Below are 25,338 nucleotides of genomic sequence, written 5' to 3'. Positions count from 1 at the left end.
TTTCCAGATGTAAAGTTCTTTTTTGTTCAGTTCTCTTTTTTTTATATATACATTGTACATCATGCTCCCCTACCCTGATAAGGAAATAAAACAGAATAAAGAAGAGAAACCCAAAACAATGCTATTGAGAACAGGTGTCACGGTTATACACTGGATGTAGTGGTATGTTAGTTCCCCTAAGAAATGGTAGTATTTACAAAAGAAATGGCCAGGTCAGGATTCATATGAGATGCACTGAAAAATATAAACACTCAGTATTACACAGTATAAATATCTCAACACAACAGAAACTTCATATATGGAAGGTAGTATATGAAATTCAGATTTGTTATTCAGAGTAATTTAGCTAGATGGTCCAGGAAGACATTTCTTACTGTTTTAATATTTCTCATGAATTTCTTTGGAGTGACAAATCAAGTGTTAAGCATGCCTTGGGTACTTGTTTGTGTTTCTGATCTGTCAGTTACTGGACACTGTTGAAGACAAAAAGTATTAACCCATTCTACTTCTTAAAATACTGAATTGCTAGCCTTTTTTAATGTGTCATTTCTCTTTGTCAGGCAGTTTTGTTGCTTCGCAATCTGAAACTGTTTGCCAGTATCACTTTGTTATCCTCATTTTCTTTACCTTTTAATTGTGCTATAGAGCCTTACAGGGAGAGCTTGTGTGAACTCCTACAGCTTATGACATTAGAGAAAGGAAAATTGTGCTACAGTAACTGTATCGTGTGGTAGATGGCCCTTAAGCTTGCATTTCAGGGGACTAGCTGATTTAGTGAGAAGCTAGCTTTCCCTTTTGCATGTTTGGTACTTGAAAGTTAGTAACTAACGGACAAGGCTACAATCAGAAAATGAATGTGTGTTAATGCCATCATCAGGAAAAAGTACAAATTTGAGAAAGCTCGGAATTACTCATTTCTGCACGGAGATTTAGGACTTTTGTACCCCAGATCATACCTCACCAAGTAATTACATCTGTTAAAAAATGTATTCTGTGTGTTGGCTGTTATGTAAAACAAATTAGTACATGCTTGTCTGGTGTTCAGTATAGCAGGAATAAAAGCTGTTACAGAAGATTATTATTGTAAAGTCAGTGTTTCCACCTGAATCAATTATCAAAAATTGACAGGTGGCCATTACTGTTTAAAAATATTTATTGGCGTAACTGAAATAGTTACCATTTAACATACTGTGGTCTGTTATGTTACGCACATTGTAAAGCAGGCAGTACCAAAGTCTCCCAGCAGAATAAAATGAGTGATACATTTTCACATTAGATTTTTTTTTTTTTTTTTTTTTTTTTTTTTTTTTTTTTTTTTTTTTTTTTTTTTCTCCGACAAAGGAAATTTATTCTTTCTGGTGGTAATAAATTGACCAAATCCTCCAGCTGATTCAAAGACTAACTTTGAGTATTCTCTAACAAATGCAGATTTCTTTTAAAGCTACTTGGTCCAACCTAAAAAGATTACCAATTGTTTATTCTGTGGCATCTGCACTGAAATTAGTAACTAGGGTATTGGCTGTGCATCGATTTGTAACAGCTGTGCTTTGAACAGTTTCCTTGCAATCTAACTAGTTGACTGTTCAAAAGACTTACTGTATCTGTAAGAATGGAGCTGGATGAAAAACTGCGCAATTCCTGGCACAAATCAATTCCTTTACATAACCAAACATTCAGAAAACAATGCTTTTGGCATTTTTTAGACTTATGAATTTTTTGATTTATTAAAAACTTGCTTCTTTTAAGGAATATTTTCATGGAGTTATATAATATTTTAGGTAGATCTGGATTTTAGTTGTGGAAGTTAGAAAGAAAACAATACATGTTCTATTTCCTGGCTATAGAAGGGCAGAAAACAGGTTTATTTATGCCCTGTTTAGGGCCAAGTCATTTTTCAGCTAAGGGAATAAAACTGCAGACTTCAGCTCTTCTCTTTTGGCAAAGCAAGGAAAATTGAAACTCTACTTTCCTAGCATTGAGATTTTATTATTTTTTTTTTTTCCTTGGTGGTTTCTATCTGCTTTAATTCATCAACTTTCTAACCAACTTTGTCTTCAAAAGGGCAAATGAGTTACAAAGACTGAGGAAAGGCTTGTGGGGATTGTATTGTGTGATGTTCTCTCTTGCTGAAGGAGAATCCTCTCTTGTATTTAGGAACTCTTACCCAGACAGTTCTTACCAACTGTTGGAAAACTAGTAAGAATGAACAGTGGGGAAAACAACAAACCATGTAATTGTACTCACCTCACCCCATGAAAGAGAAAGCGGATGTGGAGAAGGCTCAATTTTCCCTTCCCCTTCTGTAGCTCATTTGTTGGAAAAAGAAACCTCATTGAATTTTAGCCTGTGGAATGTAAAGATGGCAAAAAAGGGAAGCTGTTGTACAATTTTTGAGAAAGAAATGTTATGAGGAAAGTAGTAAATGCTTTGGATGTTCACTGCCATTTAAATAAAGAGATCAGACCCAGAATGAAGATGGTTGTCGTGTGTATTTCATGCAAGGGATGATACATACTGAATAAAATAAAAGTTGATTTTGGAAGGCAAGTAATTCATTATGCAGTATTTAAAGAAAAGTGTGAAAAGTAGCAATTATGTTCAAAGTAACCGGGAAGAAAAAAAAAATATCAAGCTAACAGGTGGTAGCAAGTGCTCTGAGGATTTTTATGACCAAATCTGTAAAAAGGACTTGATGATACTGATAAGTCTGTTTCAGAAATTTATAGAGCCCAGATATGTCATCTTTAGGCCTTGCCTTTTTTGGGTGAAAGTTCTTCCTGTATTTTCTCTGTATCACAGTATCAAAGTGATTTGTGATGGATGGAATACAAAGGTCTAGTTCACCCTCCTACTTATAGCTGGGCCATAAGGGCAGAGATTTCACAGCCTCTCTGAGTATCTGTTTGTTATTCTTGTGGACCTCGTTATCTTCACAGGTTGTTGTTGTTGTTTTTTTTTTTTTTTTTTTTTTTTCATTTTCTGTTCCTTTCCTCTTTTCGTTCCCGCTATTATGTCATTCATTAGCCTCACATCTCAGTAAAGAAGGGAAAGACCATGGTCTGCTTTCCTGAGTAGAATTTCTAGCGGCATAGGAGATGAGGCACATATGCTTGTTTAATAATCTTTTCTTGGATCTGTCTGGAAATGTTGTATTAGGTATAAATGTACTTAAATGATGCTGGTACTATTTGGGGTAGTTTAATAAACCGGTTCTGCAGTGGAAGTCATTTAAAGTGTTATTTGGTATGGAGGAGGAAGTGGGGGACATTCATCAGTCACACCATATTTGTAACAGGTAAACAACATATTTGTGACCAGGTAAAAGAAAGATAAATATACCATAAGAATTCTGTTGTGAATATAATAACATTAGCTGAAAAATCCTTCTATAGTGACTTGAGACAAAAAGAAAGAAAAAGGTGTTATAGTTCAGTACTACTAAATATAGATGAGAGGGCCTTAAAGGCAGTGTTTTCAGCTATGATTTAGAAATAAAGACTGAAGGAGTTTTTTCTGTTGCTCTTTGAGAAGCTGGAGTATTTGATGATGTTCTTCTTAGGAAGGAAAATTACAGCTTTGGTAAATTTTTACTGAATGTTGGTTATGGTTATTTTGGTGCAAAGAAAACCATTTTAAGAAAGATAGGTTATTAATATTGTTACCCAGGTTCATTGTCTGAATAAAAGAGGCTGTTTACTTGCTTGAGTGCTAGATTTCTTTTACTGCCTCACTGCTTCCACTTTCATGTCCTGCTACAGTTTTCAATTCATTTCTTTCTTGTCCTAGAAAATCAGCATCATATTACAGTGTACTAACACATGAAAAATGTTCTCTTTCCTGTTGCATTGTCATGAATAATTGGAGTATGAAACATTTCCTTTAAGTTTTAGAATCAAAATTGATTTAAGTATTTTCAGTCACTTTTATAGCTTAAGGAGGGAAAAGAGTGCTTCTGAGACTTATTTCAACTGAACACATTTATAAAAAAAGATGAGGTGAATTGCCCCTTGAATATATCTTTTCTCTCAGATGACCTATGAAAGGTGTATTTAAGATGAGAAGGCCAAATGATGATGTGGGGGAAGAGTTATACTGAGTTCATTTCACCAGTGCATGTTTCTTCAGGGAAGCTTTCTTGATCTTGTAGACTTAGGGAAAAGAGGAGTGTGTGGTTAGAGAATTGACCCTACCCAGCTGTGAATGCTTACATTTTGGTGTTTTTGTTTCTTGTTTTGTCTCTCTTGATTTCTTGCCCATCCAGATGTCCATGCTTTTTATCTACTTTTCAGCAACCTTTTCTTTATTGATTTTTTTTTTTTTTTTTTTTTTTTTTTTTTTTTTTTTTTTTTTTTTTTTTTCCCTCTAAGCATGAAGATAGCTCGATGCTTTTGCAATGTACTTCTTGGCTTCAGAGACCCTGGAGCCTGACTCATGAAAGGCTGTGGGAAGGCAGAAGTAGCTATGTGCTGAGATTTTGACAGTTGTTCCATCATTTCTGGGATATTTTGGAATACATCAGGATGCTGAATGGGAAACTAAGAATCCAGGAATTTATCTGTAGGCTGAATTTTGTGCTCCAAGAGGTGATAGTGAAGACTGAAATATATGCTGTCAGCATCTTAAGTCATCCACACCTTACTGAGATGATGTTAAAATATAAGATGTAAAGAAAGAAAAATCTGGAAAGCATTAATGTTGTTATAAGTTTCTTATGCATGCAGAGACAGAGAATTTTACAGTAATATGAAACCTGCTTTAGTCAATGAAGCTGATCATTTTGGGATGCCAGCTATTTAATTGATAGACACAGTCTTTAAGGAATAATTTTATTTTCAAGGATTTTCTTCTGATAGTACTGTTTCTTTTTTTTTTTTTTCTTTTTTTTTTTTCTTTTTTCTGTTTTGATTTTATTTATTTTGTTTTTAGTTTTCCAGATTTATAAGATAATGATTTGGTATCATTTATGCATATGTGAATGAAAGCAAACTTCAGTGAGAGGCTGCCAAATCAATCAATAGTTTGTTCATTCCAAAGTGAGATCTGGAAAAAGAAAAGCAAACTTAAATTAGTATTTCCTCTGCACAAAAATGAAGATAATGTGTCATAGCACTAGATGAAGTATCTGAAAATGTACAAAGTAAAAGGACTAAGTAAAGTTATTACTCTCTCCCTTCAAAGGTCATCTGCAGTGACTCATGCGAATAATGATAGATCCTGGTGAACTTTCAATACCTTTCTTGGGGGGAACCATCCACTCTTCTTGTCTGCCCACATTCATCTTCATGTTCTATCACTGAGTTTAGCCAGTCTGGTCATGGTCAAATTGCCCTTCATAAGTCAATACTGTTTGTTCCTAATCATCTTCTGTCCTTCACTGGCCTGGAACTGCCTTGCATTAGGTTTTTTTCCTTTATTTTTCCCAGGAACTGAGGTGGATTCCTCAGGAAACTACCTAGATCTCTCTTCTCACTTCTGTTTTTTTTTTAAGATTTGTGTAACAATTTGAATTTATTTATATTTGATGTTTCACTTGTATGTGTCTAAAAGTGAAGATTCTGGCTGTGCCATGCATTTATTTGGTGAGTATATTGGACTTGTACAGCATGTTTTTCTGAATGATTCTTGGTCTGAGGCAGAATGACAGTGTTGACAGCTAGATTGATGAGAAATAATATTAAAAATTATCATGTAGTTACTTAAATTTTAGCAGACAGTATATATTTAGTTACTACAGTCAGAGGTGAAATTATGTTTATTTTCCTTTTCTTGAGTAATTTTTCTACATATCCATATTTGTTTTAAATTCCTTCACTGAAATTGGCAGGGACTTGCAACATTAGGTGCTGACCAGAGATCTCATTTGAACAGTGACTAATATACTCCCCTTGTAGAATGTAGTCACTCTGTTAAAAGAAATCGAAGTGCCAAGGAAATTTGTTCAATAAGATTGCTGATGAGGTCATAGTGTTTTCGCTGGATGTCTTGTGTGTAGGTGGGAATTAAAAGAAACAGATTTGTTTTTTATGCAAATACAGGAAGAATAGGAGTGCCCTAAACTGAATTACACTTTTTGTTTGAAGTTTCTTTGTTTGCTCTTTTCTCATGGCAGTAGTTGGTAAAAGATAGGGATCTTTTTGTTAGGGTTTAACTATCACTTACTAGCTTGTACTTCCAATTTTATGGTATAGGCCTTGCAGCCAAATATGCATTTTTTCCCATCTTTTCTTCAGGAGAGACGAGACTGAGTCATTAAGAATATGCATAGACAGAACAAGCAGGTCTGACAAAGTCACTACTGTTAAACTTTTTCTACTGGTCTTAAAGAATGGGGAGATGTTTCAGCATGGATTTGGACAGTTTCATATTCACAGAAGCATTCTGTGATGCAGCAGGTTCATAAACTGAGCCAAAGTTTGTGATTTTATTAGAGACAGAATCCCAAGGTACACGTGTCAGACGCAGTTTGTAATTCAGAGTTACCTGTTGGTGCATTTTGTCTGTTTGCTATCATAGTTTAGCAATTATTTTTGTTAAGAAAAATGTAATTCAGTGCTAATAATACAAAATAGTGATAATCTGAGTTTACAACAAACATACATATTCTGAATTATGTCATGGTTTAATGCAAGAGAATTTTCATAGTGGTGCTTCTGAAGATATGGTATAAATAATACCTTCCCATATTGTGGGATGCACAAAAGTCTCTGAGAAACAACAGATCTTAGGTTTATGTAGATAAGGAAATTCAATAACAGAAATAATACAGAAGCTTTAAAGTGTTTAAGCTTTAAATCCGTAAGCATATTCTGTTTATATTTTACCCTTTATTCTGTAAGTTTAGTTTTACATTTATATTACTTTGTCCTTACCCTAAAAATAGAATGCCTTTGCTGGAATTGTAGTATACTACATACCCATTACCCATTCTTTCTGTAACTCATGATGCTCCTCAGTGTTCTCTAGCTTCATCAGAATTCCTCCTCAGGCCTGTTACCCTTTGGTTTTATAACCCGTTTTTCTTATTTTAATGCCTATTTTCCCCCTTCATCTGTTGTCCGTACTGCTGATGATCTTTCTCCTCCTCCCCCGTTACCTTATATTAGTTTATCAAAATCTGATTTGTTGATCAGAAATGCAGCTTTACTATTGCCACTGGAAAAGTTGATGTTCAGAAAGACAGAATCAGAATCATAATCTCTCCTAGAAAAGGAGTTGTATAACTTTTCAAATGTAAAAAACATTGTTTGCTTGGCACCCTTCTGAATTAATCTGTGCTTTTGTTTCCAGCTGTGTGAACCCACTAGTTGCTTCTATCAGTTTTTAAGCAGCTATTTCCTAGTTCTGCTTCCCTGGGCCAAGTTTTTCTTCACTTTCAAATGCTCACATTATGCATGGGTAATGTGGAAATGCTAGTATTTCATGCTCATGTTGTACTTTATATGCATATATGTACATTATATGCATTCTAACAATTTTTCTGGCTGATGTATATTGACATCAAACTCCCTTCTGTCAGATCATTATATCACATGGAACTTGAATAAAATAGAAGGACAAGTTCAGGGTAGCTGTCCTTATTGAGCATTCTACAGTTCTCAAAGTGAAAGTGTGTCAAAAAGCTTGATTTGATTTTGTCTCAGCATATGGCAACTAAATCCATTAAGGAAAAAAAAAAAAAAAGTCAAAAAAAACACAGTGAAAACAGCTTTGCAGTTCCAAAATGTCTCTGTAGGATGTGATTGCCAGATGGAAATGTTTGATCTCTAAGGAAGATGAAATCAGCTTGCTTCAACCCCTATCCATAGCAAAGACTGCTGGATACCAATTTGGATAACTAAGTAACTAATACTTCTTCAGCTCCCATTTGCAAGTTTGTAATAACTGAATGTTGATGAAGTTTTGTAAACATTAAATATTCATTATACGCAGAAGATAGTAATTGCTGTGATATATATTGTTTTCTTATGGTCTTATGGAAAAATAGTGATGTTTTATTGCATCTTTAATCCCTTTTGTAGGGTTATTTTGAGGATGTTGATTTTTTTTCTGTAAGCTTTTTGACTAGGAACATCATCTTTAACTGCTCTAGTGTCTCATGCAAGACCTGGTATCTCATGGTTTTCATGACTTTCTTAAGTTCCGTATCATGCATATATTTCACATAGGCTAACATTTCCCTGTCCTTAAAAATCATGTTTAATTTTATATTGGGAGTGTAGTGTTTTGAATGTATAGTTATTAGCACAGGAGGAAAGGACTGTAACATGTATATATTCTTATTATTAAGGTAAAAATTAATAGCTCATAGCTATGCTGTGTCAAATCATTTAGATTGAGTTGACAATAAACCAGTTGCTACTATGTGCAGAAGATGAAGAAAAATAAATTTCTTCATTTATTTAGATGTAGCTTTATGTTTGTGAGGTGATAATTAATATTAATGAGAGAAATTCTAATAAGAGAAAGAATTTTGTAGGAATGAAAGCTTAATATAAAAGAGAAATTCTGTCATCAGGGGAGTGAGAGAGATATTGTGAGGGTAGAGGTCTTAATGAAATAACGTAGTTGTACAGGCAGGCCAGTGATGCTATCTGTTGATAACTGGTTAATTAAGAAGCATATTTGTACACTAATATTACATAAAATATTCATAGTAACACAGTAAGTATCATAAGAAGTATTGGTATAAAAATGTACTACTGCCTATTACAGCAAATAACCAGTGTGCGTTTTATCATAATGTAGTGTATTGCACTAATCCAACATACAATTTTAATACTAGCCAAACATATTTCTCTGTTAACATAAGATTTATCGTAAAGATCCTGACTTACAGGTTTAAAATAACTTTGTTGTTGGGGTAATTATTTTTTGTCAGAGATTCATCTTTTTCTAGAACCTTATCTATGCCACCATAGTTTTGAGGGGGTCAGTAATAAGTGACAGTGATAATCCCTTCAAATTTTAATTTGTACAACAAATATTAATGATTAATGTAAGATTTTCTGGGTTTGATGTATTCTAACACTTCATAACTGAGTATTCTATTATTGTTGACCATAGGGTAGCATGAGAGTACCTTCAATTTCCATTAATCATTAAATTGTTGAAGGATTTCACACAGAGTTCAGTTTAGATGTCATGTTTTAAGTTTGTTATCCAAGCCTGTCTTGGCCAATGTATTTCCGCTAGAAGAATAACAAAATAAAGTTCAATGTCTAGAATGTGTCTGATGGTGTAAAAGACATGCAATCTAAAAATAAATGTTGTTTCATTTGCAGAAAGCCATATTCTTGAGGACGTAAACAAGTGTATCATTGCACTGAGAGAGCAAAATGCTGACGATTTAGATCGTGCGGCAGGTGCGATCCGAGGGCGTGCTTCAAGAGTAGCTCATATTGTTTCGGGTGAAATGGACAATTATGAACCAGGGGCTTACACTGAAAGAGTGATGAAGAATGTTCAGTATTTAACCAAGAGTGGTAAGTCTCATTTCTGAACTATATTTCCAATTATTTAAGTAGTATAAACATTCTTTTATACGCTACATTTAAAAGAAACTCTGATTTTCTAATCTAAGTATTAATTATGTACTTATGCTTCATTGTGTGGTGTGTTATCTCCTTTCAGAATAGTGTCCAGTTATGATGATGCCATACAGCTTGAAAGTCTTTTAAGAAAAATAGTTGGATTTTTATTTTTATTTTTTTTCCTAATATAAGGATTTGGACATTCAGAAGGTCTTCACTAGAGATTTTTCATAAATACAATTAGCAATGACTGGAAACTTTTAACTGATGAGGCAGCAGCTTTCTGCTGTGTTTTATTGGCCTCACTGCTTCTGTTGTAGTTAGATGGAAGGCAAGCTTAGAGGGAAGGAGGGTTTTGTATTTGTGTAAACCTACCACTTTAAGGATTATTGAACAGAGATTAAAGATCGTCAGATATTTTCAGATTTGCTATGCAGATGTGGAACTTTGTGAAATGTTTAGTAGGTTCAATTTCCTTTTCTATTGTATTTAAATGAGAGTTTTCTATATTGGAATATCTCCATGTTGGAGGCAGGGCTGTAAATGTCTGTCAGTAAATGATTTCTGGTGTTCATGTAAACAGTATAAGTCTGAATATGATACAGAGGCTGGAAAAAGATCAGGAGAGATGGAATATATATCAATTGTGTCTGTGTATGCGTTGCTTTTTGTGAAAGACCGTCTAACAGGTCTGAAATGTAATTTCTCTCAAGGAGAAAATAAGAGGAACTGTCAGCCATTTCTAATTAATGGTTTTTCTACTTGGCCTTCAAAGGGCCATTTCAAAGCCATGAGATTACGTGAGGTGTAAATGGGATTGGTATTAATACTATTGGTGTATTTGAACACTAAATCTTTGGCCTTCTGCAGTGTGTATTCTCAGTCAAAAAAATCTACCTGTTAAGTCCCAGTTTTCTTCAGTTGGAAGTCTTGGCAGTGGGGCCATTATTGCCATTAAAATTCCATTAAGAAGTTTTCTGGAGAGTATGTGCATCTCCAGAATATGGGATTTCGCTTCATGAACTCAGAGATCTAAATCCTCTGTCAGTCTAAACAGGTTTCTAGTGTGTTTTGTTTGACTGATAGTTATTTTACCTCAACATGTTTCATGATGAGTTCCAATAGGTCGGGGACAGAAGTGCTTTGATGTGAAACAAGTGAACTGACACACCAAATAAGATAATGCGACAGAATAGTGAAAATATTCTAGAATAGGCTTGCCTGGTTTCATCTCCTTTTTTGACCATTTGATAAAAGAATATGGAACTGCGCATGATGTTCTGCTTTCATAACTCTTGAAAGTATTGTAACACATAATAAGAGAAGCTGCAATTACATGAAAGCATAGTTTTGATTCTCATGTAAAAGCTGAGCACATCTTTTCTAACTCTCAGTATTCAAACATATTAGGAGTTGACACTGGCTTTTTTTCTGTTGCATTGCTGTGACAGTACTATGTAATATGCCTAAACCCACGTGTCTAGAAGAGACAAGACATAATACTGGTTTTGATTGGAATGTCTGGCTGTGTCAGGGGATGTCAAGCATGGTGTCATTTGCAGAAATGTCTTCAAAGCTAAAAATCTAATATTAGATTACTCAGTGGGAGTAATCCCAAATACCATGATTAGCTGTGTGTTTTTACCACAGATTTTTCTTAAGTGGTTCATCACCTGGTTCAGTGCAAGTTTTTAGATATTTCATAATCAGGGAACGCCTCATATCTTGCAGTTCCATGACATACAAGGCTTAAGGAGCTTTCAGCTGAGTGTTACATATTCACAGTTATTAAAGATAACAATTTGGTAATAAGGAAATTTTTGGTCCCATTGACTTCTGTGTAGGAGTGTTACTTCTTTTAAAAATCCACCTCAGATTCTGAGCATTTACACATGGCCAGTTTGTAGGTTTTGTTCATTTGTTGGTGTGAACAGCTCCATCTTGATTAAAAAAATATATGGCTGCAGTGGGCCAAACACATTCACCTTTGAGTCTTGTTTTGGAGACTTTTAATTTGTGTTTAAAGTCCTTTACAAGTCATATTACCTTTTTTTGAAGCATTTTTCTATAGTTTTGTTCTGAAATTCATTCAGTTCTTCCTGACCCAGTTTCTCTGCTCTATTGGCAGTGTTTTCACATCATATTGTTTGCCAGCATCAGTAAAGAATGTATTTGTATTTTACATCTTGGCCCCAAGGTAAATATTTTAGCTACCTTGTGGAGTCTCCTCTTAATTTGTGAGTGACCAGTTGTACAGCCTCTGTACTTACTCTAATGTACTCCACCTGAAACAGGTCTTTCTTGTTATAGCACTATATTAAATGGTTCTGCTTGGTGGGTTTAATTACTGCATTGCTTTTCTCCAGGAAAAGACCATTTATCTTAGCAGGAAAAGGTATCAATGTTATTTGATCAGATCTTCCTGCATCTGCCTCATTGTCTTGCATACTTGTGTGCACCAGCAAGTAACGTTGTCTTTTTGTAGATGCTTCATTAATTTATTTATTTTTTTCCGATATGGCTTCCAGGCTTGTAGCAACAGCTTACCCTATGTAACTGGCAGTTTTCTTTGTCCACTGTCAGAATCATTTGCAGTAGGGATACTGTATTATATCTGGTTAAAAAAATGTTACTCTCCCTTAACTGAAATACACCAGCCAAGGAGGAAGCATATGGAAGCTTTGTGGTGGGTTTTGTCTTACCCATAGATTATTTTATTCTTTTTGGCACGCCACCTAAGCCAAAATGGAGAGAGAAGCATCTCCAGAGACTTCACTGAGTTGCTTAAAAACACATCAACAGATTACATATGATGAATGAATTCTTCTGAAGGTCTGTATCTCTTGTAGCATAAAAGGTACCAATATGACCAATCTTATTCTGGGTGACTTACTTTGAGATGGCTACAATTAGTTGGAGGAACCTTTCTCATTTTATATAATTTAAATTCCATTTAAGCTGTAATTAAAAAAAGATAAAGAAGTATTTTAAGATAAAAAAACATTTTTCACTGCTTATTCACTACCCTCAGAATGAGATTTAAAGATAATATTGTGCTTTGTTATTCAACTCTGGTAGTATTCAAAGGTTTTTACCCTGGCTTGTGAAGCTCAGACTGCTAAGTCATACTGAGGTCTCTCTTTGGAAATGATTGAAAAGAAAGAAAATTGACTAAGAACAAAAAGAACAAAACCCTCCAAAACCTGGAGGGAGGCTTCAGCATGCAAGCTTATGGAATTTGTGAACTTCTGGAGTTGGTGAATTCTGACAAGAAACAAAATACAAGAAACAGAGAATTATTATAAAATGAAAGAGAATAGCTGTAAGAGTTAAGAAAAGTGTGGAAGGGAAGCATTCCCCCCATCTATGTTTTAGATGTGTAGATTTTTTTCACGACAACCTAAAATATTTATATATATATAACTAACTAAGGCAATGATCCTTTATTTTTGTATCCATTGGGCTGTTGTAATCAACAACTTCCCTTCAGTTAAATCTGCAGCAAGCTTTTTTTTAAAGAAAGCTTTATTCTAATCCTTCTGAATCTGTTAAAAATGCTGGCTGTAGAAACTGTCAGATTTCTTTGTCAGATTTGTTAATAATATTCTGAAAAGAATGAAATGCCATCACAATTTATTTTGTGTGTGGTACAGGTAATCAATGACTCTGAACATAGTGCCACATTTTATTGATAGTCTTATCTTCATTTCTGGTAGCTTAAAAGTATATTTTCTTCATTTCACCAACAATATATACATGTACATTGATTATAAACAGTACGTAGAAGTTGAGATGCCCATAACTACTCGTTTGTTGGCTTAAAAATGCTCTTGTTCTTAGTGGCTCATACAGTTCACTGAAAATGAGTATGCCATACACTTTCAATCTGATTCTGAAGCAGAGAACACGTGTATAATCGATTGTTCCTTAGGCTGTGAACACCACTGTTGGCTTTTTTCTTAAATTTCCACTAGTCCATAGTAAAATCTGTTTTTCCCTGTAGGGGAAATGAAGTTGTTAGCATAATAATGCGTACTAAGTGCTCTCCCCTCTTACAATTAGTATAATAAATTTGCATCCAAATGTGTTCCATGGTACAATTTTCGTGGTTCCCCCACCCCTCCCCATGGAATTGCCTTTATATGTTCAGTACATGCAATATGATAAATTCTTCACTGCTTCTCTTTGCTTGAGGCTAGCTGAAGAAATGGGTTGTCATTTTCCAATGTGTAAATAGACTTCATCTATGCCTTTCAGAGTATTTTCTCTTTTAGATCTTAAGAATCACCATCCTAATACTTCTTGGTAGAATCCATTTGTAGTGGGCTTAAGCTGATAACAAGATCAGGGAACTGCTGCTGAGCTTTCTACTGGGTGTTTTTAACTTAGAATGTCTGCTGAGCTTTAACTTGGACAATGTTTATCTGTCTATATCAAAGGTAATTTTCTTCACTTCAGCTACGACTTTAATACACAGAATGTGTATTACATTCTTTTGCTTTTTAACACTGAGGACCTTTCATTTTCAGTTGTGTAGTCTGTCTTTCTCTTGCATCTCTGTAAACTTTTGCATAGCTAACTATATTTTCCAGAGTCTCAGTAGCAATATTTTCCCTCTACTGTACTCACAGTGCTTTTCATTGTAGTTTTAAATATACTAATTGTGATAAGTTATTGCATGTTCTTAAGTGATTTAGAGATATTCTTATTTAGCGTTTCACTGTCATTAGCTACTCAGAAGCCTGCTCTAAAGAAGATATTCAGCATCCCACCCAGATTCCCTGGTGTCAAACATACCTTCAGCTCTTGCTGTTTGTTTTTTTTTTTTCTGTAGTAACTGTAGAGTGTTTGATTTGGGAATGATGTAGCAGAAATTGTTGGGGTGAGCATGTGTATTATTCACATCAGAATAATCAGACTGACTTTTTACATGAACAGTTAGCAATAGGATAATTGGGAATGGTTTTAAACTAAAAGAGGGGAGATGTAGATTAGATATTAGGAGGAAATGTTTTATTCGGGAAGTGGTGAGGCACTGGCACAGGCTGCTCAGAGAAGTTGTTGATGTCCCATCCCTGGGGGCACTGAGGACCAGATTGTATAGAGCCCTGGGCAAGTCTGATCTAGTAGCTGGCAACCCTACTCATCAAAAAGGGTGTGGAAATAGAATTCCTTCAAGGTCCCTTCCAACCCAAGCCTTTCTGTTTTTCTATGATAAACAGGGTTTCTTTGTAGAGAACAGATTCTGTTTCTTTACCCAAATTCCACTGCTGCCTATACAATACAAAGTTTGATCTACAATGAGCTTTGTTTTGGCTTGCATTTGATGAGAGTGGGCCTCCCTCAGTTTTACCCTGCACTGTTGAACAGCTGCAGATGGATGGTCTAGTGAGTTGTTTCAGAAATACTCTTAAGATCAAACTTTATATAGCAGATAAAGCCAAATAATATATCCATCACTTTTTGTAGGTTTGGCATGTAGTTCATGCAGAAATACACAACTATCCGTAACTCGTACTCCGTTAAGATTGCTGTCAGGAACTAAAAATTAAAAGGTAGACAGCTTTAGTTGGAAGATTAGAAGGTCTGTATCTTGGGCGTTGTTGCAAAGTATTCATGATTGCAACCTTCTGGTACTGTTCCAAAGTAATATGAGGCAGCAGTCATGCTTCTCACAAGGCATAGCAAGAGCTTAACAGCTAGGTTAGGTGGTGAGCAGTTTGGCTCCCTTCCTAAGCAACAAAGATGCTTTGGAGAAGTCGTGTCTTTCAAGAGCTTGTCCTTTTCACATGAAGCAAATTCATAACTTTTTTTCTGAGCTTAAGTTGCAAATTAGTGTTTCTTATATCAAGCTGTTGGTGTTTTTCTAAGTACTTTATTCTTACATGGAGCGCATGTGGCATCTGAAACAAGTCACAGAAATCTGCATTAGCTTTTATTAACTTTTCTGTGTTACTTCCACATATTGTGGAAAAGGACTTTGCAATATGGAAGAAGGCAACTGAGAAATGAGATACTGTCAGAGCAGCTGGCTGGTTGCATGCTCCTTCCTATGTCAGTTTGCCAAGCCGAGCCCTGTTAGCTTAAATTACCCGTGAAAGTTACTGAGTGTGCTGAGTGGACCATTGGAAGCCCTATTCTCATTTAGTCTCTGCTGCTCAGATAACAGGTGTCTGTCAATTGCTTTTCAAGACCACTCAGTTGTTAAATGCAGTGAGAGGGATGATAACTGGATGAGTCTGGGGATGGCTGATGCTGTGTGTGTAATAGCCAAACTGCCTTCAATATTGTGTGGCCCAGAACCAGCTTTATAGAACTGGAGACTTTCCTTCTTCTAAATGTTGATGCAAAGAATGTGTTCTTATTTATTTATTTATTTATTTATTTATTTAATTTAATTTATTTATTTATTTTAGGGAGATGCTTAATTACAGTTGCTTAAGGGTCTTCTTTTCTGGGTTATGAAATGTTTTTAAAGGGCGCATTCCTAGTCTGTATGGTAGCAATCTCAGATTGCCAGAAAAGCATTCCTTCTCTTAGTTAATGTCTTGCTTACTGTTAAAAATCTGCAGTGTTCTTATTTTAGAAGAGAGGGTGTTTTTTATGGTATTTTTATTTTTTAAATTTAGAAGGGTGGCAAATACTTCATTTTCAATTTGAAAGTCTCCAAAATGCTAACGTGGGCAACTTCCATGAAGTATCCTGTTGCAGAAGGCAGCTGAAGCATAGAAACTTTGCAAATGGATGCAATCAATTTGTATGATTTAATCTGATACGTTTCTGGATTCACAGATAAACCTTTAAAGCTTATTAGTACACTGTTGTTGAGTATTTGCTCTCAAGTGTTTGGAAACTATGGTGTGTTTGTTTTTGAGAGCTAGTCATAAGATTTTCAGCAGTGTACCATATTTCTTCTGAGCTGCATGTAATCATCTTGTATTTACTCTTTTTTTTCACCTGTTCAATGCATTATTTCACAAGACAAATAAGGTTAAGTAGGTACCTGTACACTGAGAACACTTTGAGAATTTATATCCTGATAATGTCAGGAGCAGTGTTAGTTTTACACATTATAGTATATTTCTAACTGTTTTTCATGAATGGGTGAGCTAACTGACACGGCTGAATTTTAAAGTATGCTACCCCTGAATCTTGGAGTAAAGTTACTCTCCCTGCATTGTCAGTTAGGAAGAAGTATTTTGTAGTCAGCATATGTAAGCTCTAAACCACAAGTAAAGGTTAAAAAGCCTATTGGAAGTTTTTCATCCTTCCTGTACTTTGTAGGTAGAACTGAAAGTAGCAGGAAATCTGACAATTGCTTCCTTATCTGTCAGCAGTCCTTTGCAGTTTCACTGTGATTGTATGCACATAACAGTCAGTACTTATTACAAGTAATCTTTTTCACTGCTCCTCTAATTTTTTTTTTTTCTTGTACAGAGCTTCCTTTCCTAAATAATTTCTCCTTGCCAATTATAGCATTAGTGTTGATAGCTGTGAATGTTCCTTATTTAATTAGATAATAGTTGATTGAGAAGTTTCAGGTAAATACTGAAGAATTTTCTTCTTAATGTCATTGGTAGGTGATTGATGAAGTCAAGGTTTCTATTCTGGGACAACACGTACTGCAAGGTGCAGTTACCATGATTATACTGAACATGGGTGTCTTATTTAGTTTCTTGCTTCTAATTCTTTTCTATCTCTCAATTAAGAATTGAGAGATGGGGCAAGTTGAACAAGTACAAGTGGAATTCTTAGTTCAATATTTGACTGTTTTGTCATCCTTTATTGTACATGGTAGCCCATGCTACTGCTTTTCTATACAGAACTGGTACGTGAGAGCTTTCATATTCTTCTTCATTTTTGTTTTGAACTAACAAAGCAATGACTACTGAGTCATTTCAGTGACTACTGAGTCATTTCAGTGACTACTGAGTCATTTCAGTGACTACTGAGTCATTTCAGTGACTACTGAGTCATTTCAGTGACTACTGAGTGACTGTTGAAAATGCTCTTTATTTTCATTATTCATGTCTGTTCTGTGTGATTTTGGGCTTGAGTGTATTGTATCATCTGCTTATTCTGTTGTCTGTTCTTGGTCTTGTGGGATTCTAGATATCTTAAAATTCTGCTGGAAAATTCTCAGAATAATTTTCCCATTTGGTTTTATCTGTATTAGATATACAAACAAGATATAAAATATTCCCAGTGCTTCCAGTAAATAGAACTAAATCAGTTTAACACAAAGAGACAGGCTGGTTCCATCAAAATGTGTATGAAATCTTTTTGAAATGTTGTGTAGAGGGGTTCTAGTCAAAGTCTATTGGGCAAAGTCCGGCACAGCTAGTACTGAGTTCAGTTTTAACCTTGCTTTGTGCAGGAGGCAGATCTGTCACATTCTTTGATTAGTTTGTTATTTAGCGCACACACACTACCTGAGGTTTTTTGTTTGCTTTGTTTTTTAAATCTTGAGCACATACAGGTTGTCTGGAGGAATTTCAATTTCTGCAACTTATTGGATTCTGACTTTCAAGTGGTTATTTATTGTAACATACTGAACACACTTGCTAGATATACCAACATACCTTCAACAATTTTTGTTTAAAACAATTCTAGTAATACCACGTTTTAATAATGAAAGCTTTTGTGTAGCTGCTGGAGCTACAGGTTCAGCATTTAAGACCTAATTTGAAACCCATTGAAATCAGAGGAATGATTGCCATAGCTCTGCTGGATTATGTCTGGAAAGCCTTGTCCAAATTTTGTTTACTAAATTTTGCCAGCTTTTGTTATTAAGATGGAGCAAAAAGAATAGGCAGAGTACCAATGCACAGTACAGTAAGGTGCTGAAGGTAGGAATTAGATGGAGTTTGTAATGCAGCAGTGCTTTCTGAACCATTTTAAGACTTGCTTTTAATTCCAAGTTTAGACACAATATCTGTCTGGCAGTATTTAGAAACAACAACAAAAACAATAAGGCATGTTCATTGGTATTTTACTGTAATTAAGAGCTTCAAGTTTTAGTGTAATGAGTTGCATTTTTGTGTTTGCCTTCTAAATGTCATCAGTCTTCCATGAAGTGTAATTATTCTTGATGAAATAACTGCAGTTATTCTGTTTTAATAGACATAGTATTAAAAAATAGTGACCTTTTTTTCCCTAAGTGTGTTTTGGCAAAGGCAGTTGTTTCTCTTTGGGAGCTATTAGTAATAGGTGAATGGTTGGACTGGATGATCTTTTAGGTCTTTTCCAACCTTGGTGATTCTAGGATTCTATGTTTCTGTTGCTTACCAGTATATATCGGAAAAACAAAGAATCTGATTCTGCAGAAAATATACAGTTCATTTCTTATGTTTTCATTGTATTTTGCAGTGTTTTCTCTTTGTGCCAAATGAAGTTGAGAGTTTTGTGTAGGAGTATCCCTTTTGGCTAATCCGATTATTTTCAGGTTTTGTAAAATGATACTGTATACATGAGGGGAAACAAAATTTCTAAAAAGACACTATTTCTAGTTCAGTACCAAATAAATGGCAACATTTCAAAATGAAATGTTTAGATTGTTGTCTCCTGTTAGTATTTTGATGACCATGTTATTGTCGATAGCACTATTAGAATGTTAGGAATGTGGCCCAGCTGCATGTGCTCAGTTTCTAAAACCTACAGCCTTACCTTCTGAATTCACAATGCACTTCACACTGTCATCACCATGCAGGAAGAACTCATTGTAGAAACTGTGCAAGTGTGATTACAATTTGTTTGGAGGCAGAATTTACTGCAAAATAAAGCATCTTACAATGAGGAAAACAAACTGTGTGAGTTAAGGAACAACTGTGATTTCACTGAATTTAATACAGTTGACTAACAATGGTGTTTTACTGTTGAGAAACGTGTGTAAAATATTGGAAGGACAATATATAATTTTCCTTGCAGTTTTATATGGCTTATGCTGTTATGCATATGTGTTATGCTTCATTAAAAATACTTTTAAATCTAATCTCATGCAAAATCCTTTCTCACCACTCAGAAAATGGCTCTGTCTGTCCCTAACTTTTATGGCAGGATTGTTTCATTTAACTCCAATACAAACAGCTATAAGTTGTGGCCCACTAAAGCAATAACCCTGCCCCCCGCCCCCTCCCCTTTATTTTTTTAAGTTCAAGTTCATCTTATAGGTACAAAATCATCTCAGTCACCTTTGAGAAGTAGTATGAGTGTAATTTTGAGTGTAAAAGACTTGCTGATTTTATAGGTAGGTATTTCTTAGTGCCCAAGGCAACAAATGTGGCAGTCTTATCTTCTGATTTCCAGGAGAGTCAAACAGAGAGGTCATTAGTGATCCCATTTGGGTTCACATGAATTTTCACGTGTGTCTTAAGTTTTATCCTTCTAGCAGAATTGAACAGAAAGTCTGTTAGTTACGGCTAACAAGTTGCTCTGGCCTCAGGTTGTGCCAGGAGGAGATTCAGGTTGGATGTTTGGAAAAAAATTGTCTTTGAAAGATTGGGTGGGCATTGGAATGGGCTGCCCAGGGAGTTGGTGGGGTCACTGTTCATGAGGTTTTCAAGAAACATTTAGATATTTTACTGAGGGACATGGCTTAGCAGGGATGTACTGGAAAAAGCTGGACAGTTGGACTAGACTATCTTGCAGATCTTTTCCAACTTTGATTTTATAATTCTGGGATTTCTATGATTCCTTTTCCCCCTCCCCCCCAGTAGCTGAGTGGTGCATGTAGTGTACTGTTGGAGGTATTTATCTGCCTCAAGAGCCTGTTAGGTTAGGTACTCTAGAGGGTATACATTTAGTTTTTAAAGCCTCTGTGTAGACAAATTTATTCTTGTGAAGTTTGGTAAAATACAGTTGCTACTCTTAAAACGTTATTTATTAAACTGGTGTTTTACAATTTTAGCCATTGCAGTGTTTCAAAATTATGTGAGTTGTATGAAATAAAGATAGAAATAAAAATCAGATTTCTGGCTAGAGGGCTTGGCTTACTTTTTCCTATTTTATCTTTATGAATTGCATGAAGTATGGTTTTAGAAAATAAGTGTGTTCCTTTTTCTCCCTTAGATATATAAAAAATAACAATCTATTTTAGAACCTGCAGAGAAAAGTAACTGGATAATGAAAAATATTAAGTGGGGCTAATGCTACGGTACAGAGTAAGGGTTCCTTTACCAATTTGTGACCTGGACTTGTTTCCCTTAAAATAAAACCTTTTGTTTTGTTTTGTTTGCTTGTAGAAAACTACAGAACAGCAGGATTGCATTGGCAGTTCTGTGTTGCAAGTGAAACTGAAATAAGATGTGAAAGATAATGGTATGAACCACCAGACAAAATACTGCATATTTGGTTTATTGTTTTACTGAAAGTGTATGTGCCTTTTATCTATTACAGGCTTAAATAACATCTTACTCTGTTAGACACAGAGGGTCCTCCTGGTAGTGAGGCAGGATTACATCATTTCTTCCTATTTTTCTTTCTTACACTTGCAGTTTAGAGATTTTTGTGAACAGAAGTGCCCAGTTCCCTGTTGTATAGTAGAGCTTGAAAAGTGTCAGTAATTTCATCCCAAAGAGAATACCGTTGAGATGGAGAATATTAGGGAGAAGCTGTTATCAGTCAGCATTAGGTTGGTTGGTGTAATCAACCTCACAGCTTCTGAAAGTGATGTGCTCATCGAATGCAATAATTAACAAAGGCCACCCTGAGATGCAGGGTTCTTGAACAAAAATCCTGATGCTTCTGAGTTGATTAGAAGTTTAACAGATTTCAGTCAGAAAGTCTAGAGAAAGCTGATGTGCACATCAGATGTGGTTTGTTTTGTTTGTTTATCTGCAATGGTGCAGTTTGGTTTAAATTCTGTCTGCAGATTTATAACAAAAGTAGAACTTCTTTGCCACTAAAGTGACAAAAGCTATTCTGTTCTGAAGATGATGACTCTGTTACCAGAACTTCCATTCCATTAACACTGCTCAATACAGAATGAAAAGTTCAGCCCCAGTCACAAAAAATTAGATGCTTCTCTGTTTTTTGTTCCTGTTCAGGTCTTTGTTTTTATTTCTGTCTTTAAGAGCCTTTTTTGAACCATTTCATGCTCTATTGCTATTTTGTGGAATGGTAGGAAACTATTTAAAAAAATGTATTATTGCTGTTACGGTATGTCTGAGTAAGGTATCAAGTGCTAAATCCCATTCTGCACTGTCTTTATGCACCTATGGCAGCTCAGCATCTCGAGACTTTTTTGGGAAGAGTTGAGCAAAGGCAGTACATAGAAGGCAGCATGTCCCATACTGTTCTCGTTGAGTCCAATATAAGGGCCTGCTCCCTTTCCCATCTTTGTATTAATCTGTTCAAAGGCTGTTAGAGTTTGAAAATGGTTTAATTACTTAGATTAGCACCAGTAATGGCTTTTCCTCTTTATAAATGTCTCTGTGTTAGCAACAGTAATAATTTAAAACTACATGAATACAGTAGTATGTGCTAGCAGAGAGATGTGTTGTTGTCCACTGATCTAAGGGGAATGAAGGATGCCAACACGTTATCATACTTGGATAATTCTTAAAGGTCTGTGAACATGAAAGCACCTGTGAATAGCAGTCTTTGCCCCTGCTGATTTGTTGGGACACTGAATGCTTTAACTACCTGCTGCTCAGAGCAGCTGCCTTTCACTTTGGGTTTCTTTCCCACCACTTTTAAGCTATGGGAAACCTCTACCCCTCACCCCATGTTTGGTTATTTCTTCTCTAGTTTCTTGAATTTATTGTTACCCTTACAGGATCACTTGCAAAGTAGTGCTGCAGATTCATAATATCCATGCTCCACAAGCTAAGGAATTCAGACATCATAGGGCTAGATCTATCCATACACTACCCATGTAAATTCAGTGAGGATCTCTGCATATATTCCCAGACCCACTAACCCTTATTTTTTTTTTTTTTTCCCTCCCAGCCATACAAGGTGAAATCCCATTGTGTGTTTTTCTTGGGTCTTTGTAAAATTCACATATCTGTCACTCATAAATAATCTTCTCACCGCTAACTTCTTCACAGAATCTCTTTCCCAGGATTAATTACCATGTATCCATTCACATCAGTGAATGTAACATAGTTTCATACCCGTCCTTGAGATTTACAATTACCTGAAGACCTGTTTTAATTGTTTTTCAACCCATTAATCACTGTACTTTGCAACTGTGATTATAAAAGCAATTGTCAGTTCATTTTATTTTTGTAAGTTCATTTTTGTTTATATTTTTCCAAATAATTCATATAATAAAACTTAAGCTATGTTTGGAAAAGATTAAGGAAGATAAAACAACTTTGTATTTAAAAATACTGTTGCTTTCCTGTGATTTTAAATTAAGCTGAGCTTAGAGATACTTAGAGAGATTTAGTGACAGATACTTAGCATTTGTTCATTGATTTTATTGTTCAAGCTAGACTTCCCCAATACTTCTGTGTGCTTAAATTCAATTAACCATCTTCCTTACTGTTGAAATAAAAACAGTAACTTTCCACATCTGACCCACTATAAAAGCTTTTAATTGGAAAAGAAATTAGATCTCAGGTATTAAAAATCAGAGTCTGCTTTACTCTGACAAAAGTAGAGAAAAACCAGTGAGAGCAGTCTTCTGTCATACTGATAATGGGAACAAGTGCTTGAAACAGATTAGTTGGAGTTCTTTGCATCTCTGCAGATTATTTTCTTTATTATGGTCTGCTAATTCTCTTTCTACTACTTTAGAATAGTTGTTTTTTTTTTTTTTCCCCATTTTTTTTTTCTTTTTTTTTTTTTTTTTCCAACTTGAAAGCAGTAAGAGAGAGATTGTACTACTTCTCAAATCTCTTTATCTCTCTTGTCTTCCATGTATATGGGAGTGTGGATGTGTACAAACAGTGTTTATGCAGTTTAATAGAAAGGTAAAATTTTTCAGGAAGCATTACTGTTGTACACAAGAAGATAAATGATGCTGGTCTTTGAAGACTTAAAAATTGTAAACTATCAGATAAAAGGTGAAATAATTCTGCACAGCTTTTTTGTTTGTTTAAAATCATGGATTTTTATGCAGCAGTCTCAGGGAAAGTGGCTAGAATGTTACAATAGATATTGTTCAGAACAAATCCACCATAACTTGGAAGAAGGCTGTTTTGTTTTGTGGAATTTGCTTTTTTACTGGGCAGGGCCAGAATGTTGTGGGGGATCTTCTGAAGAGAAGATGCTCTAAAGAGATACGAGCTCAGGGCATTGTAGGCCAAGGTAATGCCAGCCATTATTTCCTGGATATGGCAGTAAATGTGGAATGAGCTGACTGTCAGTCTCGGCATATATAAGTCTTTGTAATCTCAGTATTTGTAAGCAAGTATGTGAGCAAACCAATTCTTTATTCATAGCAATATTAACGTGTAAAACTTCAAGCAAAACTTAGGGATCAATTACATATTCCAGGGTGTCTGTTTCTCAGATTCATGTGTTCTAGTGTAATGGTGAATTCACTGTGTGAAGTGAATTCCGTCTTTTTTCCAGTACTCCTAACCAGATCAGCTTTTATGGTTGAGCTGATGCATGGCAGAGAAGACCTTTATGAGTTTCTTCAGCTCCATTTGCTTAAATACAAGTATTGTTTTTGCTCAAGAAGGTAATTCTTTTTGAATGCTTTCAAATTTTTACATATCTTTCAAGTGACCTCTTAACACCTCACCCTTTTAAAGACAAAAATAATCCTGCTTACCTTAAAACATTTACCTTTATTTAGAATCATAGAATTACCCAGGTTGGAAAAGACCTCAAAGATTCATCAAGTCCAACCACAGTCTAACCATAGTACTCTAACTCTAACAACCCTCTGCTAAATCATATCTCTGAGCACCACTTCCGGCTCTTAAACACATATAGGGACGTTGACTCAACCACCTCCCTGGGGAGCCTATTCCAGTGTTTAACTACCCTTTCTGTAAAGGGTTTCCTAATGTCCAACCTAAACTTACCTTGGCACAACTTGAGGCCATTTCCCCTCATCCTTGTTACTTGTCATCAGTGAGAAGAGACTTGCCCCGCTCTCACTGTAAGCACCCTTCAGATACTGGAAGAGTGCGATAAGGTCCCCCCTCAGCCTCCTTTTCTGCAGACTAAACAGCCCCAGCTTCCTCAGCCTCTCCTCATAAGGTTGATTTTCCAAGCCCTTCACTATCCTTGTTGCCTTTCTTTGGATCTGCTCCAGTACATCCGTGTCTTTTTAGTACTGAGGTGACCAAAATTGAACACAAGACACGAGGTGAGGCCTCACCAATGCCAAGTGCAGGGGCAGGATGACTTCCCTAGTCCTGCTCACCACACCATTCTTGATACAAGCCAGGATGTCATTGGCCTTCTTAGCCACCTGGGCACACTGCTGGCTCATATTCAGCTGACTGTCCATATATTTCTCTTTATACATATACATATACTTCCTTTTATGTGTTTTCTAACAATTTCAAAGTTAACAGAGATTATTAAATGTATAATAATAAACAGCATGTTATAATATGCCTAGAGGTCTGGCAGTTTTAAGAGTTGTTTTCTTAGTTAATGTCAGTCAGTGGCTTAAGCAATATAAAGCATAATGCTTATTTACTGAGAATTCCATTGAGATTTAAGACATCAAGATTTCTTTTCCCCTCCTAAATAAAGGAAAAGCTGTTTTCTGTTAAGATAACTTTTCTAAAATATGATAAAGGGGCTCCTACATATTGTTTCTTCATTTTCTCTTAGTGATTTGTCCTACTTGGTATGTTTGTACGGTCCCAGTTTGGCAGTATTTCTTCAGCCTTTC

At 35.5% G+C, this 25,338-nt stretch overlaps 1 protein-coding gene across 2 annotated transcripts in view; it reads left to right on the top strand.

The window, feature by feature from the left end:
* The window catches only part of CTNNA3 (catenin alpha 3), a 384,435-nt gene that overhangs the window by 279,846 nt on the left and 79,251 nt on the right, over window positions 1-25,338 (top strand). For both annotated transcript variants that reach the window (XM_072339610.1, XM_072339609.1), the window contains exon 12: window positions 9,282-9,482. In XM_072339610.1, coding sequence (XP_072195711.1) covers window positions 9,282-9,482 — 201 coding nt within the window. The remainder of the gene's footprint in view (window positions 1-9,281; window positions 9,483-25,338) is intronic.

The sequence above is a fragment of the Excalfactoria chinensis genome, chromosome 6 (assembly GCF_039878825.1).
Source record: "Excalfactoria chinensis isolate bCotChi1 chromosome 6, bCotChi1.hap2, whole genome shotgun sequence".
Classification (NCBI taxonomy): Eukaryota; Metazoa; Chordata; class Aves; order Galliformes; family Phasianidae; genus Excalfactoria; species Excalfactoria chinensis.
Note: the sequence above shows the minus strand (reverse complement) of the source record. Positions and strands in the feature narration are given on the sequence as shown.